At 41.4% G+C, this 15,235-nt stretch overlaps 1 protein-coding gene across 2 annotated transcripts in view; it reads right to left on the reverse strand.

Annotated features, from left to right (window-relative positions):
* Nucleotides 1–52: 52 nt before the first annotated feature.
* SLC12A6 (solute carrier family 12 member 6) overlaps nt 53–15,235 on the reverse strand; it is a 49,663-nt gene continuing 34,480 nt past the window's right edge. For both annotated transcript variants that reach the window (XM_063454810.1, XM_063454811.1), the window contains 14 exons: nt 14,715–14,772; nt 14,447–14,621; nt 6,507–6,625; nt 6,060–6,158; nt 5,824–5,943; nt 5,548–5,652; nt 5,291–5,459; nt 4,992–5,187; nt 4,716–4,885; nt 4,367–4,498; nt 4,175–4,282; nt 3,040–3,224; nt 2,819–2,952; nt 53–2,493 (listed from right to left, as the gene is read on the reverse strand). In XM_063454810.1, the coding sequence (XP_063310880.1) occupies nt 2,402–2,493; nt 2,819–2,952; nt 3,040–3,224; nt 4,175–4,282; nt 4,367–4,498; nt 4,716–4,885; nt 4,992–5,187; nt 5,291–5,459; nt 5,548–5,652; nt 5,824–5,943; nt 6,060–6,158; nt 6,507–6,625; nt 14,447–14,621; nt 14,715–14,772 (1,862 nt within the window). In that variant the 3' untranslated portion in view covers nt 53–2,401. The remainder of the gene's footprint in view (nt 2,494–2,818; nt 2,953–3,039; nt 3,225–4,174; nt 4,283–4,366; nt 4,499–4,715; nt 4,886–4,991; nt 5,188–5,290; nt 5,460–5,547; nt 5,653–5,823; nt 5,944–6,059; nt 6,159–6,506; nt 6,626–14,446; nt 14,622–14,714; nt 14,773–15,235) is intronic.

Raw genomic sequence — 15,235 nt, forward strand, 5'->3', positions numbered from 1 at the left:
GAATGAAAATATCCATGAACCATTCAAAACAAAATATGGTGACAATTCTCACTCAGGAGAGATTTGCAGTTTAATAAACAAGGTTGATACAAGTAAAAAGGTAAATACAATAATTGCATAGCATTCTTGAAAAGTAAATAATGGAATTTGTATTTTTAAAGTGACGGTTCAATCACCAACTGATGCAGCGGTTATGGTGAAATGGCATACAAATTTGTCTCCCTACATTTGAGTACTTTAGAACCAATTTGTTAGAAACAGCTGCTGAGACTTCTAATCCTATATAGACTGTGTCCCTCTCTCAGGCAAGTTTTGTACTTGTAGGCTTTAAGTCAAACCACAAATGGTTTTCTTCATAGAACATAAAACATGGATAAAGTTATTCTGCACCACAAAAAATATAAAGATGTCCAGCATCTATTAACTTCTCGAATAGCTTAAGTCATGTTTTTCATGAATAAAACTATATGCAGCCTGCCTTCTTTAAAAAAATTTTTTTTTTGAATCTTAAGATATCGCCACTAAGGAACAAGCTACACACATAAGGCAATTCAGCTTGAAGTGCTTCATGTGTCTGGAACCTGTCACATATGTGACATGTTTATAATTGGGAGCAGACTTTGTACTTGGGGAAAAAGGAACTTGCAAAGGCTGCAGACAAGAAATCTGAAGCTTTTGCAAGCTATTTTTAGATACACCCTAGAAAACAAGAAATAAATGTGCGTATGTCTACTAAGTAGTTAAAATCAATACATTAATCACAGGTAGATTATTGGCGCTTTTTTTAAAAAGAAATAAAAAATTAGGAATGTGTCATATGCATAATGAAATGTTCTTTTAATATTAAATGCATAGCCTTATAATAATACACATTTAACAAACTCTAGTCTTTAAATAACATTTAAAAAAAACCACAAAACTAAAGTAGGATCTAAAACAAATGGTAACTACATTACTGTTGCAATCTGTGTTGCCATCCCAACTGTGGGTCATGCAACATAATTACATTACTCCGTGATCTCTCTTGAGCTTTTTGGAACAGGATAACATTTTTATTATTTTTCAAGTCAAACTGCAGTGCGCAATGTTTGGCTTTGCTGATTCAATCTAGCACTACATACACAAGATGATGCCCAGTCAATGTTTGCCAACTGAGTGCATGGCACAAGTATTTATATTAACCTGTGAACTAGCAAGTACTGGATTATATTTACACTGTGGTAATATCCACAATGGTTATCTGGTAGCAATCTACATAGGGAAAATTGTATTTATATTTACACCTGTACACAGGACAGAACTGATAATGTAAATGTATTCTCATGTTTGATTTGATGTAGTGCATGGAATAATCACAATATATGGCATATTAATTGCACCCATGGATCAGCACTGCCCGCCTCTGTAAGAGGTTAAGAAGAGCTAAAGCAGCAGCTACCAGCACCATTCCTCAACATGTCATCTATGGAAAAGACATAGCAAAAAAACTCTTGGTCTTGAGGACTGGTACTAGTAGACTCTGTACTAAAGCACTCCATAACAATTGAGACACCGCAGGGACCAACACAATTTAATGAATTTGGTAGACCTTAATATGCTTGATTTAGTTGTGTGCTCAAATCTATAGTTTTTGCACACAAAATAAAAAAAAAAAATGTTTTGCAGAATGCTGCATCATAGCCACATCCCCCTCATGCCAGAAAGACAAATATCTGCATACAGCTCAGCCTCTAACAGTCTTGAGTGAGATGATTTTAATTCACAACCTGACTGCAGACTGTCTCTTCTTTTAATGCAGGGAATTTTGTAGTTCATATATGTGATAAGGTGTGTGGCTACGTAGGCAGACTTATGCAAAGATTTGAACATGCCAAAAATATAAAATTAAAAGATTTATCAAATGCATTCCAAGTTATATTGGTGCTCAGAGTGTACCTTTAACAATTGGGAGTAAATCCTAAATAAATAGTTATCTGACAAGCATACCAAACTTTGAGCTTTTAAAAAATGTGACTTTTGTAAATATCCAACAGCACAGTTTACACCAAGCATTTGATGCAACACTTCTGTAGAGAGGTGTGTGCCATGTCACAGTTCTGGCTTGAGCCTCTTCTCCAGTACTACAAAGGGGGCAGGGGGACTGGCCAATTTTTTTATCTGCTCTTTGGGAGAAAATAAATTTGCCTTTGGCATTCATAAAGGTGAAAAAAAAAAAAAAATTCCTGAAGAGTACTTTCCTTGCGGTTTGCTCTGAAGCAGATGAAGGAGGATTATAAAGATACAGTCTCTTTATCTCCACCCTAAAGCCAGCTGTCACCTCCTTATAATACAGAGAGGTCTGCTTTCAGAAACTGAGCTGGCCTAATGTGCTGTGGAAATGTGTTACATCCAAAGTCCACTGTTAGGAGTAGATTGTGATCACCTCCGTTCCACCTCCTCTTACTAATAGCACACGCTCCAGACCTTCAGTCAGTACTTCTAGAAACTCCATATCTGTACAAAGGGTGAGTTAAAGATATGTAGAAACAAGGAAGGGTAATAAGAGAAAAGCACCACATTCACATTATTAAGACCGAATCTTGCAGCAACCAAAAATGGACCCGTCCCCTAAAACATATCAGTATAGCCAAAAAAAAGTTAAAATAAATTATATATATATATATATATATATATATATATATATGTATCCCTTATATGTATAGATAAATATTTTAATTACATTAAAATCTCAAAACAAGACTAAACTCAGGGGTTACTACCTAATAATAAACCATCCCTCTAATATTTCCCTATTATTTTTCTTCTTTAAAAAGGATACAGTTTTCATCACCCTGTGGATTACGTGGGGGGCCCGGCATATTGAGCAGAACTAGTTTGGCGTCATGAGATTTATTAACAATGACTTCATTCAGTTTCACTGCTGTGTGCATGCGTCGCACATTAGACTGATCCCTAAAAAATAATTGAAATATTATACATTAAAATTGCATATTACATTACTAAAAGCCACTCCTGACCAGAATACAAAGCCTCACTCACGGTCGCATACTAAGCAGGTCCTGGAAGCTAGGCATTGGTTTGCTTTGGGCAACACGAACAGCATGATGTTTGTCTTTGGTCCATGTCATGTGCACTTTGTTCGGGCCAGCATCTGTGTCATCATCTTCATCAGAGCCAACGCTTGTCAGACGCAGCATAGAATTACGGTCTTTCACAAGCTGAGCCTAAATGGACAATCAATATATGGAGATGTACAGCAATGCCCATGTCATGTAGTACATTATTCTTGTCAGTACCTTCTTAAAGTTAAGGAAACTTGTACTACTTGGTTACATCTCATTTTATTGCCCTACTCCAACTCACCAGTATAAGTATACCATATGTAAACGGCTTTGCATTTACATGCTCACACTCTGCAGTAACTATTAAGTGACCAGCCTCATGCTCCAGCCATCTGTTGCATATCATCTCTCTTTACTGCCAGCCATTCCATGCAAAACAGCTTTACAAACAACTAGATAATGTTGCTAAATATATCAAGAGGTTACGTAGTACAAGTTTGGCATTTTCTGTCAATAGTAGATGGCTCCAAAAAAAAAAAAAAAGGTGTTTGTGCCATTAAGTTAGAGGTAAAAGAAAGGTTAGAATTAATATTCGAAAAACAGAATTCAGAAACAATTGCGGGTGTCTTAAACAGACTTCTGGCTGAAGTGGTAGGGACTAATGCAATTAAGAGATTTAAGAATAAATGGGATATAGGCATAATATTCCAAATCTGTAAACAGGAATACTAGACATTATAGACATGATTTTTGTTTGCTCAATGATGTCAAATACTTGGCACTTTAATATAATTTACAAATTTATCAGTCAGTCATTTCATCCACGGTATGAAAAGCAGTTTACTTTGAAGGGACAATTAACTGCCCAAATGGGTGAAAAAATATATAAAACACAGTTTAGTAAATATACCACCAATTAGTTTTTTTTTAATGCATGTATTCATTGGGAGTATATCTTAAGAGTTTGAAAAAGCTGCAGTTCTTGTGAATTTTGCAAGCCTTCCCCTTTTTCCTTGTTAGGGGAGCGCTCGCTTGTATATGCATGTACATCTGAAGTGCTTTTGTGTTGTGGAGTGGTCTTTAAGTTAGTAACTGCTCCTTAAAATCCTTACCTCTCGTTCCCGATCAGTCTTTGAGAGGCGCATTTGTCGCAGCATTTGTGATCTCTGCTCCATCATTAGCGTTCGCTCATAAGTATATGCAGAAATGTCACTGTCATGCTGTATGTAAGACAGATGTATATTAGGCTTGTGCCATTGTTTCACTTATCATAATTCACTAACAAGGCCCTCTTCCTCTCTCACCATTTCCACCACTTCCACCTCAGCTGCAATACGCAGGTGATAGAGGAAAGTAGCCAGATCCTTCTTCATCTGAATGCTGTTATCTTCCATCTGAGCAACAGTGAATATACGCATCTTACATTTACGCCATACCTAGAGGCAAAGTGGGAAAATAGTGTCAATTACATGCAAGAAGACAGACATTGGTGTATACAGAATGCTGTGGGGGGGGGGGGGGGGGGGGGGGGTTAGAATGAAGTGCATTACTAAAATTAGAAGGTGAAAATATAAAACTCAGACAAGAACCAGTGAGCAGTTGCAAACATTGAGGTCAATTTAAACAAAGAAAATATAATATCTAAAAACTCACTTTGTGCTGTTTCAGCAAGAAAGGCAGAAGCATTAGCATGCCTCCATCATGTACGACCCACCACACATCTATGTGCCCTTCTGACAGAGGCTCCCGGGAACCAGGAAACAAAGATATATTCTTCGCAACCAGGAGTGCCTGCCGGGCTGCTGTAGTAACACGCACTGTAGCTAGGGGACAAGGTAGCATTAACAAAATATATTAGATTCAGTGATTGATGACTGGTTTTATACTATTGCACACTATCGTGCAGCACAGGAAACAATAAGCCCTTACTGATGAAGGATTTCCAAGCACGGGAGTCTTCACTCTGCCTCCAGCCATTAGGCCAGCCCATAATTACAGTGTTGTGTCTCATTCCTCCAAGACCACAGGACTGGATGAGATGTGACAGGCCCTCTTTCAGCTTCTGTGCTACAACCACTTGACAGAAACCCTTTACACGCTCCTGCTCCATCATATGTTTCAGTGCCTAAAAGAAAAGACAAGAATGGATGCATGGTTAAAAATGTAAAATGGCCAAGTACGATTCAAGTTTGAAAATGGAAGACGGCGATCGAATAAATATAACCGACCTGTTCTGCTGCCACCGCCTCCCCGTAATTCTCTAGGTAATCCCCAATTAGGACAGATCCTACAATTGTAAGACCCTTTCCAGCCTTTAGTTGAGATGCAAAAGAGAGAAGATGAGGACGAGACACATGTAGATCAGAGTCCAGTTTTACCAGAACAAGCAGCTGCGGCCTAGGGAGTTGATATATTATCATTATTATAAATTTATATTCTCACACACTGAGATATAGTTCGTGGCTTTGCTCATGACTTCACTCACCTCCAGTTTTTGGTATGTGGTGGTCCTGCTTCCAGTCGCAAGAGGGCAAATCGAGCTGCACTTAGGGACAGACCACGAATCCCATCACCCCATTCTTTTTCAGCCCTACATATTAAAAGAAAATAAAGGGTATTACATTTTGATAAGTTGTTTATTATGACCAAATTGTGACGATAGTTTGGTTTGTTACTGGTTGTTACAGAATTAAGGAAGGCAGTACATAGGTGAATTGTTTCCTGCAGGAGTTACTAAAAATGATAAGCAAAATGTGCTTACCCATGGTATTCAATGTACTTGTAGATCATGCCAGCGATGACCATGGAAATGAGGGCATAATACCAGGAGGAGATAAACATGAGTGCCAAGCATAGTGCCATTCCCAAGAAAGACAGGGTCCTGAAAGAAGAAATATACATGATAGTATGCCCAGCTATGGATTAAGCGTATCGTTCACTTTTTGACCAAAAAAAAAAAAAGTATGCTGAACAAAGTCAACAATGGGCAGGACCTACCAGTGGTAATACTGGAAGCGAGGGCGCCAGTTTGGAGAACGAAGTAGAGTCTGTAATCCACAGGCCAAATTCACAAAGAGATAACACATCAAGAAAAACCTGTGGACAGACAAGGAGATGGAGAGAGAGAAGATTGAAAAAAAAAAAAAAAAAAAAAAAAAAAAAAAGTTAGGGAGGACATGCAGATAAGGAAGCTGGATAAAGACATTAAAATATATTTATTCTAAAAATGCAGGGCACAGAAAACCAAAACATTAAAGTTAAAGTTATCTGTAATTGCATGGAAGTTTGGATATGTATTTAATGCTTTTCCGTAGTCCTAAAATTCTAAGAACCACATGGTCTAGAACCACCATGGAATGAATGCAAGCAGTACTGAAATTAAAATACACACATTGACCCCTGTCACATAAATAGAGTTTCTAAAAAAAATAAAAAATTGCATACATTGACAAAATCGGGGCAACCAGATCTAGAGAAGCAATGAGAATCCCCAGTTCGGCAATCACAGCTGTAAGGAGAAGGGCCCATGTTGGTTCCCCGTTACTCTTTCCATGACCAAATACCTGTAACAAGAAAAAGGTTTAGTTCATTGGAGGAAGGAATGGAGTTGGGTTAAAGTACAAAGGTAAGACGACAAACGTAACATGCTTTTATCTGTCACTCTGCATGCCGCTTAATGAATTTTAATAACCAAACTTTGAAATCCAGTTTATCCATCTACTCTGTTCATTCATCTGTGTGGATGGACCATCACATTGAATACAGCAAAGGATTGTGGTCACAGGAGAAAAACAGTAATTTTACTTACCGTAAATTCCTTTTTTCTTAGTATAGTGGCAGTACTTACAAGTGGGATGTTCCTTAGGATTCTGGACAAGAAGCTCCCCCTTCTTTAGAATTTAAATGCTGTGCTCCGCCTGCTGCCTCCATATAAGCTGTAACTCAGAGACACTCACCAGTAATACAAAAGAACCAAAACGGAGACCGAATGATGCATAGAACTTTATCTATTTGAAAGCGGAGGGAAAGCCAGTACTGCCACTATACTAAGAAAAAAGGAATTTACGGTAAGTAAAATTACTGTTTTTCCCTTCGTATAGTGGCAGTACTTACAAGTGGGATATAGCAAGACCCCTGCAAACAACAAAGGGTGGGAACTCAGCAGGCCACAGCTTGTAGCACCTTACGCCCAAAGCAGCTTCAGATGATGAGAATACGTCCAGCCTACAATGCTTGATAAAAGTATGTAAGGAAGACCAAGCAGCAGCTTTGCAGATGTCTTCAGGTGAGGCGGCTGCTCTTTCAGCCCAGGAGGTCGTCATAGCTCTAGAGGCACGAGCCTTTAAAGGGAAACTAAGGGGAATCCCTTGGATTGATAAGCCAACCTGATTGTATACGTTAGTCATCAGGCCAAAGAGGGTCCTGAGACAGCACAACCCCTGTTCGCGCCATGAAAGAATACACATAGATCTAAGGATCTAATCCCTGAGTCATCTGAAGACAGATTTTCAGGGATCTTCTAACATCTAGGAGATGTCACATTCTTTCCAGATCCGACGTAGGAAAATGATAAAACCCCGGTAGGACAATAGGTTGGTAATTGCAGCACCAGAAAAAACCTTAGGCAAAAAAGAAGGCTTGGTGTGCAGGACCACCTAGTCGCGATGAAAAAGGTGAATTCCAGAGAGAAAGAGAGAGCTCGGATCACACCTACTCAACTAGCAGAGGCGATAGGCACCCGGAAAACCGTCTTGAAGGTAAGAAACTTGATATGAACCTCCAGTAAATGTTCAAATGGTGGTACACAAAGGGCTCGAAGCACCAGACAGATCCCAAGTAGGGAAAGGTACTACTTAGGAGGCCTCTTAAGCCTTATGGACTTAAGAAATCTTAGAAAAAGCAGGTTTGAGGCAAAGCCACGAACCAGGAAGTGATTTAGAGCTGAAATCTGGCCTTTGAGCGTAAAACTCCCAGGCCGGCTTCAAACCCATCTTGCAAAAAAGAAAGACTTTCCGGGATAGAGGCTTTGGCCGGATCCAACCTCGAAGTGAACACCAGGTTCTGAACTTCATCCAAACTCTGAAATAGATTTACGAAGTGGACCAGCGGACAGAAGACAGCAACACATCACATAAAGGTCAGAGAGACCATGGCCTTGAAGGATCACCCTTGCAGCAACCATGCAGTCAGGTGAAAAATATCCAGAGTTTCCACGGGGAGAGTCACCTTCTCCAATATTTGAGAAGAGACTGGAGATGCCAACGTGAGATTGTCAAGTTTTCCACTTCCGAAAACCAACTCCTGTTCGGCCAGAAGGGCAGGACTGCCAATTACTTGCCTTCTTCATCTTACTTATGAACAATCCGTGGTATAAGAGCGACAGGAGGGAAAACATAAGCCCTGTCGAAGGTCCAAGGTATCGATAGACCGTCTAGGACAACTGGGTACTCTCCTGAATGGAGAGAAGCAAAACATTGAACTTTCCTGTATCTCCTTGTGGCAAACAGGTCTATCTCCGGCCTGCCGAAGCGTGAACCCAGCGCCAAAATATTTAGCTTGACAGTGCCCAGTCTGCCTGAGACCAAAGTCTACGGCTGAGGCCGTCTGAACTAACTTTAGAGACCCTCTGACATGGGTAGCTGATATAGCGAGAAGAGTCGCTTGAGTCCAAGACATATGAGGTAGCAGAGCTCTTGAAGAGCTTTAACCTTCGTGCCACCCTGGCGAAAAAAAACAAAAAAACACTGTAGTGGCGTCGTCCGACTGATCTTAAGCCTTATGGACTTAACCTCATTGCCTGATTTGTGATGGTTGAACGGAAGGAAACCAGTGCCTTCCAAACCGCATTAAACCCTGAAACTTCAGGAAGCGCCTGACTCCACTCCGTTCCAAGACCCTGACGGAACTGAGAAGCTAGATGGGCGCCCCAACCCATCTGGGAGGCATATGTGGATATCATAAACCATTGTTTCTGAGCAAACGATAGGCCCTTTGAGATATTGCTTCTGTGTTTCCACCAGTTCAGGAGTCCTTTCACCCTTTTGGATAGGTGGAAGGGAGAGTCTAGATCTTCCTGTTTTCGTGTCCATTGGGAAAGGATGTCCCATTGCAATGGTTTTGCTTCTGCCTTTGCCCAGGCCACTGCTGGGATTGCAGAAGCGAGGAGGCCTAGAACCTCATAGCATCTCTGATTGAACTTAGGCTTTATGCAGCTTTGATACGGCTTTTAAAATCCTCATTTGTTTCACTAATGGGACTGTGAATTTCCTCTAAGACCCAAGAACTCTAGACTTCGTGACGCAGTCAGCTTGGATTTTTCCAGGTTCAGGATCCAACCGTGATCTCTTAAAACCTTCATTGTAATCGTGAGATGAAGATTTAGCAGTTGTCTTTATTGGGCCTTCAGGAACCAAACGTCCAGGTATGGAACAATCGAGATACCTTTCAGACGTAAAACCACTGCTATGGATGCCAGGATTTCCGTAAAAGCTCGAAGAGCTGAGGACAGGCCAAAGGGAAGAGTTTAAATGTAAATGGAGAATCCTTCGCTTTCTTGAAACAAGAATGCTTGGGCACTTCCGGATTTGAACCCGGGACCTCTCGCACCTGAAGCGAGAATCATACCACTAGACCAACAAGCCAGTGTTGCTAGAACCGCAAACCTGAGAACTTCCGGGAAGATTCTGAAACCGGTACATGGAGATAAGCATATTTAAACCAACTCTGCCATGTAATCTCCCTTTGTAAAAATGTGTGTCAAAAGACAAAATACGTTCCATACGGAACTTCTGTCATGGTAAGCAGGTGTTTACTAGTTTCCAACTGGTATTTGAACCAGAAAAAAAAGGCGTGAGTAAACTCCCTGAAATACCCAACGTTTGGGTACCTCTCTACCACATTTCTTAAAGAAGAAGAGAATTTGTTTACTCTTGATGAATAGCTTGACAGTAGGAAGGATGGACGTGGTTTCGATGAAACTTTATTCTGTAACCTTCTGAAATGGTTCTTGTAATCCACCTATGAAGCACTCTTTCCTAGTCTTGGGTGAAGAACCGAAGGCGTCCTCCCACCTTATGGCGTCAAAACTTCCCCTTTTGTCATGCCTGTTGATTCCTGTCAAGACCACTGGCTGTTTATTTGAGGTACATAGTTGATCTCCCATACAAGTACTAACCAGGCCCGAGTCTGGATGGCTTCTGAGATCTGACGAGATCAGGGATTTTCAGGCTGGTATGGCCATAGGCCATCATGCTTTTGAAACCTGCAAAACCGCCCTGGTAACGAAAGGACCTCTGACCCTTGTACTAAAAACTTCAATATCCCTGGGTTCTTGAATCCAGAGGCAGGGCTTTCTTCGTATCAGACATCTGTCTAACAATGTCTTCCAAAGGAGTGCCCAAAAAAATTTTTGTTCCTTTCAAAGGGTAATGCACATAAGGGTGCCCTTAGACGCAGAGTCAGCTGTCCATGTTCGTAGCCAAAGAGCTCTTCTGGCTACTGACGACAAACCCATAATCCTCGCTGATAAACAAAGAAAACTCATCTTTCAGTAGGAACAAGAGATGGGAAGGATCTGTATCAGATTTCCCATAATGGAATCTTCCAGGGCTTGTAGCCAAACGCTCTGAGCTCTGAGAACCGCTGAACCTGCAAATTCAGCTCTGCACTGATATCCTGCGGCCTGGAATATTCTACTACACAAAGTTTCGGCCCGTTCATCCATTGGGTCTTTAAGCCCTGAGACTTCGCCAATGGGTATAGTGGTTTTCTTTGATAGCTGGTCAATCTGAACATCCACTTAGGAAGATCTTCCCATTTTTCTCCAGACTGTAGCTTGACTTGAACGTACGTCCTTCAAGATTCTTTCATTCTCTATGATGGAGATCCAAGATTTAAGTAGACATTGGGAAACCTTTAACCTTACCCTTGGTAGGTTCAGTTTCTTGTACCGCCGTCGTCACTTCTTTAAAAAATTTCTTCAGCTCTTCTGGTGGAAACCCCTCCTCCACACTTGAAGCCAGGCTGGAAATATCCGAAGGCGAAGAGACGTCAGACACAGAAGGAGATCTATTCCTCCTACGCTGTGTGGGCAGTTACTCCCGAATAGCTTCAAATGTCTGGGACAAATTTTCCTGAAACCAGCCCAGGAAGGATGCCATATCAGTCTGCTCGGCTTTTACTAGCCGATCCGTTGCGCACTGATTGCATGTATTTTTGCGACATCCGTCAGGTAGAGGTAACGCACATTCCAGACAACATAAGTGCTTAGATTTACTTGTGGTGTTTGGAACAGAAGTTGACATCTTGTCTATATCTGTCTTATCTGGAGACATAGGACATATTCTAGAAGCATGCATAAAAACAAAAGGTGAAAAAAAGGAGAGTTCAATAGTTAAACCTCACCTTAAATCACCTAAGATCCGTGTAGGAGGGCAGGTGACACGGAGAACCAGAACTGTACACCCACCCTTGGGGTCAGGAAGGTCCTGCACAGCCATGTATCCAAATTTCAAATTTGGCGCCAAACACCGTTTCGCGCATGCTCAGTAGCGTGATTCTGTGTTTGGTGGAACGCAAAGCCTCCCGGGCGTGCGTTCCACCGCTGTGCGCATGCGTAATGAGCAATGAAGGAGAACCGCCTGGGAACTCCGTCAGAAAAAACCACAAAAGACAGTACCCGGTCACGTTCCGTAACGCGAACCCGGAAGTACTGTTGCCGCTCAGTTCCCGCCCGGGAAACTATCGGGCACTCACCTCCCGGTCAGCAACCTGTGCTGAACGCACCAAATCTCCACCTGCACTGTGGGGGAACCTGTCCGTCCCGTTGCCGGGACAAGAAGAACTGGTGAGTGTCTGAGTTACAGCTTATATGGAGGCAGCAGGCGGAGCACAGCATTTAAATTCTAAAGAAGGGGGAGCTTCTTGTCCAGAATCCTAAGGAACATCCCACTTGTAAGTACTGCCACTATACGAAGGGAAAAACAGGATTTAAATCCACAGGCAGCTCATACCTGTGTGCATATATTACTCCAGCGTTTGTGGATAATTGATTATATTTGGATATTGTTATAGATGAGAATGGTAGACTAAACTGAATACAAAAATATAACTATGCACAACTTCAGTCTTGTACTCTGAGAACAGCTCCCCCTCTACTTCAATTTATTTTTCTTTTATTATTTATTCTTTTATTTCTTTTTATTAAGCGTGCATGGACATTGTACAAGCATGTTTAAGTATGTCTTCAGTTGTTACAAAATATTCATAACATTTATAAAACATAGTAATCCAACGTTAATGGTCGGGTAGAGGAACATGTCATTATTGTGTCATTATGTTTTGTAGTAGCGTGTCATTGGAGAAGGTTGCACATTCCCAGGAGTTTTAAGCATAGCTTCTCTGTGATCTCGGTTACTAGGGGTTGTGTAGGGAGAGTACCAGTTGTTTGTGTGGGGATCTCTGGTGTTCATCCGTGTCTCGGTTCTTTACATGCTTGACGGAGTAGTGAGGTTTTTGGGCTGTGCTTGTTTTGGTGTACTCGTGTCTCTTTTCTTGTCTGGGGATTGTTTTCCGATTTCTGGTTTGGTCTCCCTTGTTGTCTCTCCTAGTGTCTGGTGTGTTGGTGTCTCGAGTGTCCTAAACTTCCTTTTCATGTATTTCTTCTGGTTTCATGTTTAGTCTGTCAAAGGCTGTTGTATTGCCTATCTCGCTTATCTCCGTTAATCGTCTCTAATCGTGTGTCTACTTGCTTAGGTCCCTTTGTCTCCCTATGCGTTATTCTTTCGTGTCCCTGTGTGAGGGTGTCCCCTGTGCCAGGGATATGTGTGCTGTTAATGAGTTGGCAGAGCGGCTAATGTGGAAGTGTCCTGGGGATTCCGGTCATATGTCTCCTTAAGTTAGGGAGAGCCGTCCCTTGTTTGGGTGTGTGATGGGATAATGGGGCACTATGGTGGGTATCAGGGTTGTTCGGGGTCAGGCCCCGTTTCTCCCCTGGTGTCTGGCATGTGAGTCTCTGAGCTCTGGCTGCGGGTATGCGGCGAAGTGGTGCGTTGTTGCGAGGGGTTCCTGCGGTGGGGGAAGCACCAAAACTGCTTCATTAAGCGAATGTTGTTTTGGTGACTAGTGTCCCTTTAAGGTACAATTAAATGCTTCTAACAGAGGAGCATTGTTGAAAACCACAACCCACCATTCAGCTTTATCTACTACTTTGTATATTTGTATATTAGATGTGTGTGATCACATGCAGCAAGATGTGCTAAATACAGCAATGTAGGAAGGCTGGAATAAGGGATGTGTTGTGGGCAATACAGAGGGAGGGGAAACTTTTGCACTGAGCCAGTGTTTTGGAATGTCCCTGTGAGTCGCATGCACAGTGCTACAGGCTTCACCTAGCAGACATACTCCCAGCGCTGCTTGCAAGAGAAGAAGCTCATTATGTCCGTTGTCAGCATGCAGTACGTGCGACAATAGATTTATCTAATGCACAGGATTCAGTCAGTCCAGAACAGAATTCCAGGCTGACTAGATCACATGTGCCAGAGGTGTTACTAAATGTACCAATATTTCTGCACATACAGACTGCTTGCACCGTGACCACTTCAAAAAGCCTAACTGGCCATGATGATTGGAGTAATCATTTAAGTAACACTCCAGGCATTGTAACAACCTATGTTCTTTGCACAAGTAAAGGTGCAAAAAGTTACCCAAAATCTTTTAACCTAGTCAGGGTTAGGTTATGCTTTCCCCTACTCAAAGCTCAAAGTACTTTTACTTCTGGGTGAATCCTCTACAACAGTGTTTCTCAACCTTTTACTGAGGAGTACCCCTGCAGGTCTACACAAAATTCTTAATTACCCTTGTCTCAAGAAAGTAATTTCTATTAATTTAAATTCCAAATGAAACATGTAGACACTGATATTTAAGTTAAATGTGAATAGTGTATGTAAGAAGATGTATTAACTATTGATCTGAAGTATAAAAGTCACAAAATAAAAATTCAACACACAATAGTTACACACAGTAGAAACTGACACACAAACATATAGCTTTGGGGAGATGGGATAGTAGTGGGAAGGATAGTGGATGCTGTAGGGGTGTAATAGCTGCAGGAAGGGACAGGGGACAGACTAACTAAAGCTTATTCTCTACACATACCACAGGTTGAAAAGCCAGGCTCTAGATGTCCAGACTAAGATTTTCCGTAAAGGAGTCAGAGATTAGTACATGCACAGTTGGGTCTATAACTTCATTCATAAAACCATAAACAGAGACACATCCTGGGACTTGCAGCATTAAAATCTTCAAATGGGGTTCAACTCCAGCATGATGGTTTGTTTTTTTTGTAATTTTGTGTGTGTGTTAATAGGATCATGTGACTATCTCACCCTTAAGAAGGGGATTATTCCATCTTTGGCTATAGCCTGCAGAAGACGAGGAGCTCCGGTCAGACTCTGCAGACCTGCACCACAAGTAGAGAAGAATGATCCAATCACAATGACCCATGGTGACGGCCATGAGAGGGCTCCTACTACCAATGTCCCCTTCACCGCATCTCCAAACCTGTAGAAGAGAAGACATGAAAGGAAAAAAAAAAAGTTATACCACCATAGTGTCAAATATTACCACAGACTGCACTGATCATGCATGACATACTTGTCCCTGAGCACCACTCCATCTATGCAGGCTCCAAACAAGATTACATTGCTGAGATCTGAGAACCACAGTCAAGGCAAATAAAACTGAATGGTTAAATAAAATGCTTTTTATGAGCTTTTAAAGAAAAGAAAAGAGCATACACTTACACAAAGAGGCACACATAACTGCACAGCAGTTGAAGACTCGCCTGTTAACCACACTTTACTTACACCTACCTTTCCATAAAGGGCTGTGAATTCAAAGAAAGAAAAAAAAAAAGAGAATAGGCAACAGATAGAACAGTAAACAAGATTAATAAAAAGTTGTATTAAATTGCGTCAAGTTTTACACCACGTGGGGAATACTTGGTATATGTATATAAAAGGGTTGATCTGATCCCTTCTTATTGTTACAAAATATATCTTGATATGCACAGCTCAAGGCACCAAGCATACAGGCTCTGAGAGTACACACTTACACCTTCAGCACTACTGGAATAAATGGCCGGGTTCCCTTGGATAATTTATACTTTCATCTTC

This window comes from Pelobates fuscus, chromosome 5 (genome assembly GCF_036172605.1).
Source record: "Pelobates fuscus isolate aPelFus1 chromosome 5, aPelFus1.pri, whole genome shotgun sequence".
Taxonomy (NCBI): Eukaryota; Metazoa; Chordata; class Amphibia; order Anura; family Pelobatidae; genus Pelobates; species Pelobates fuscus.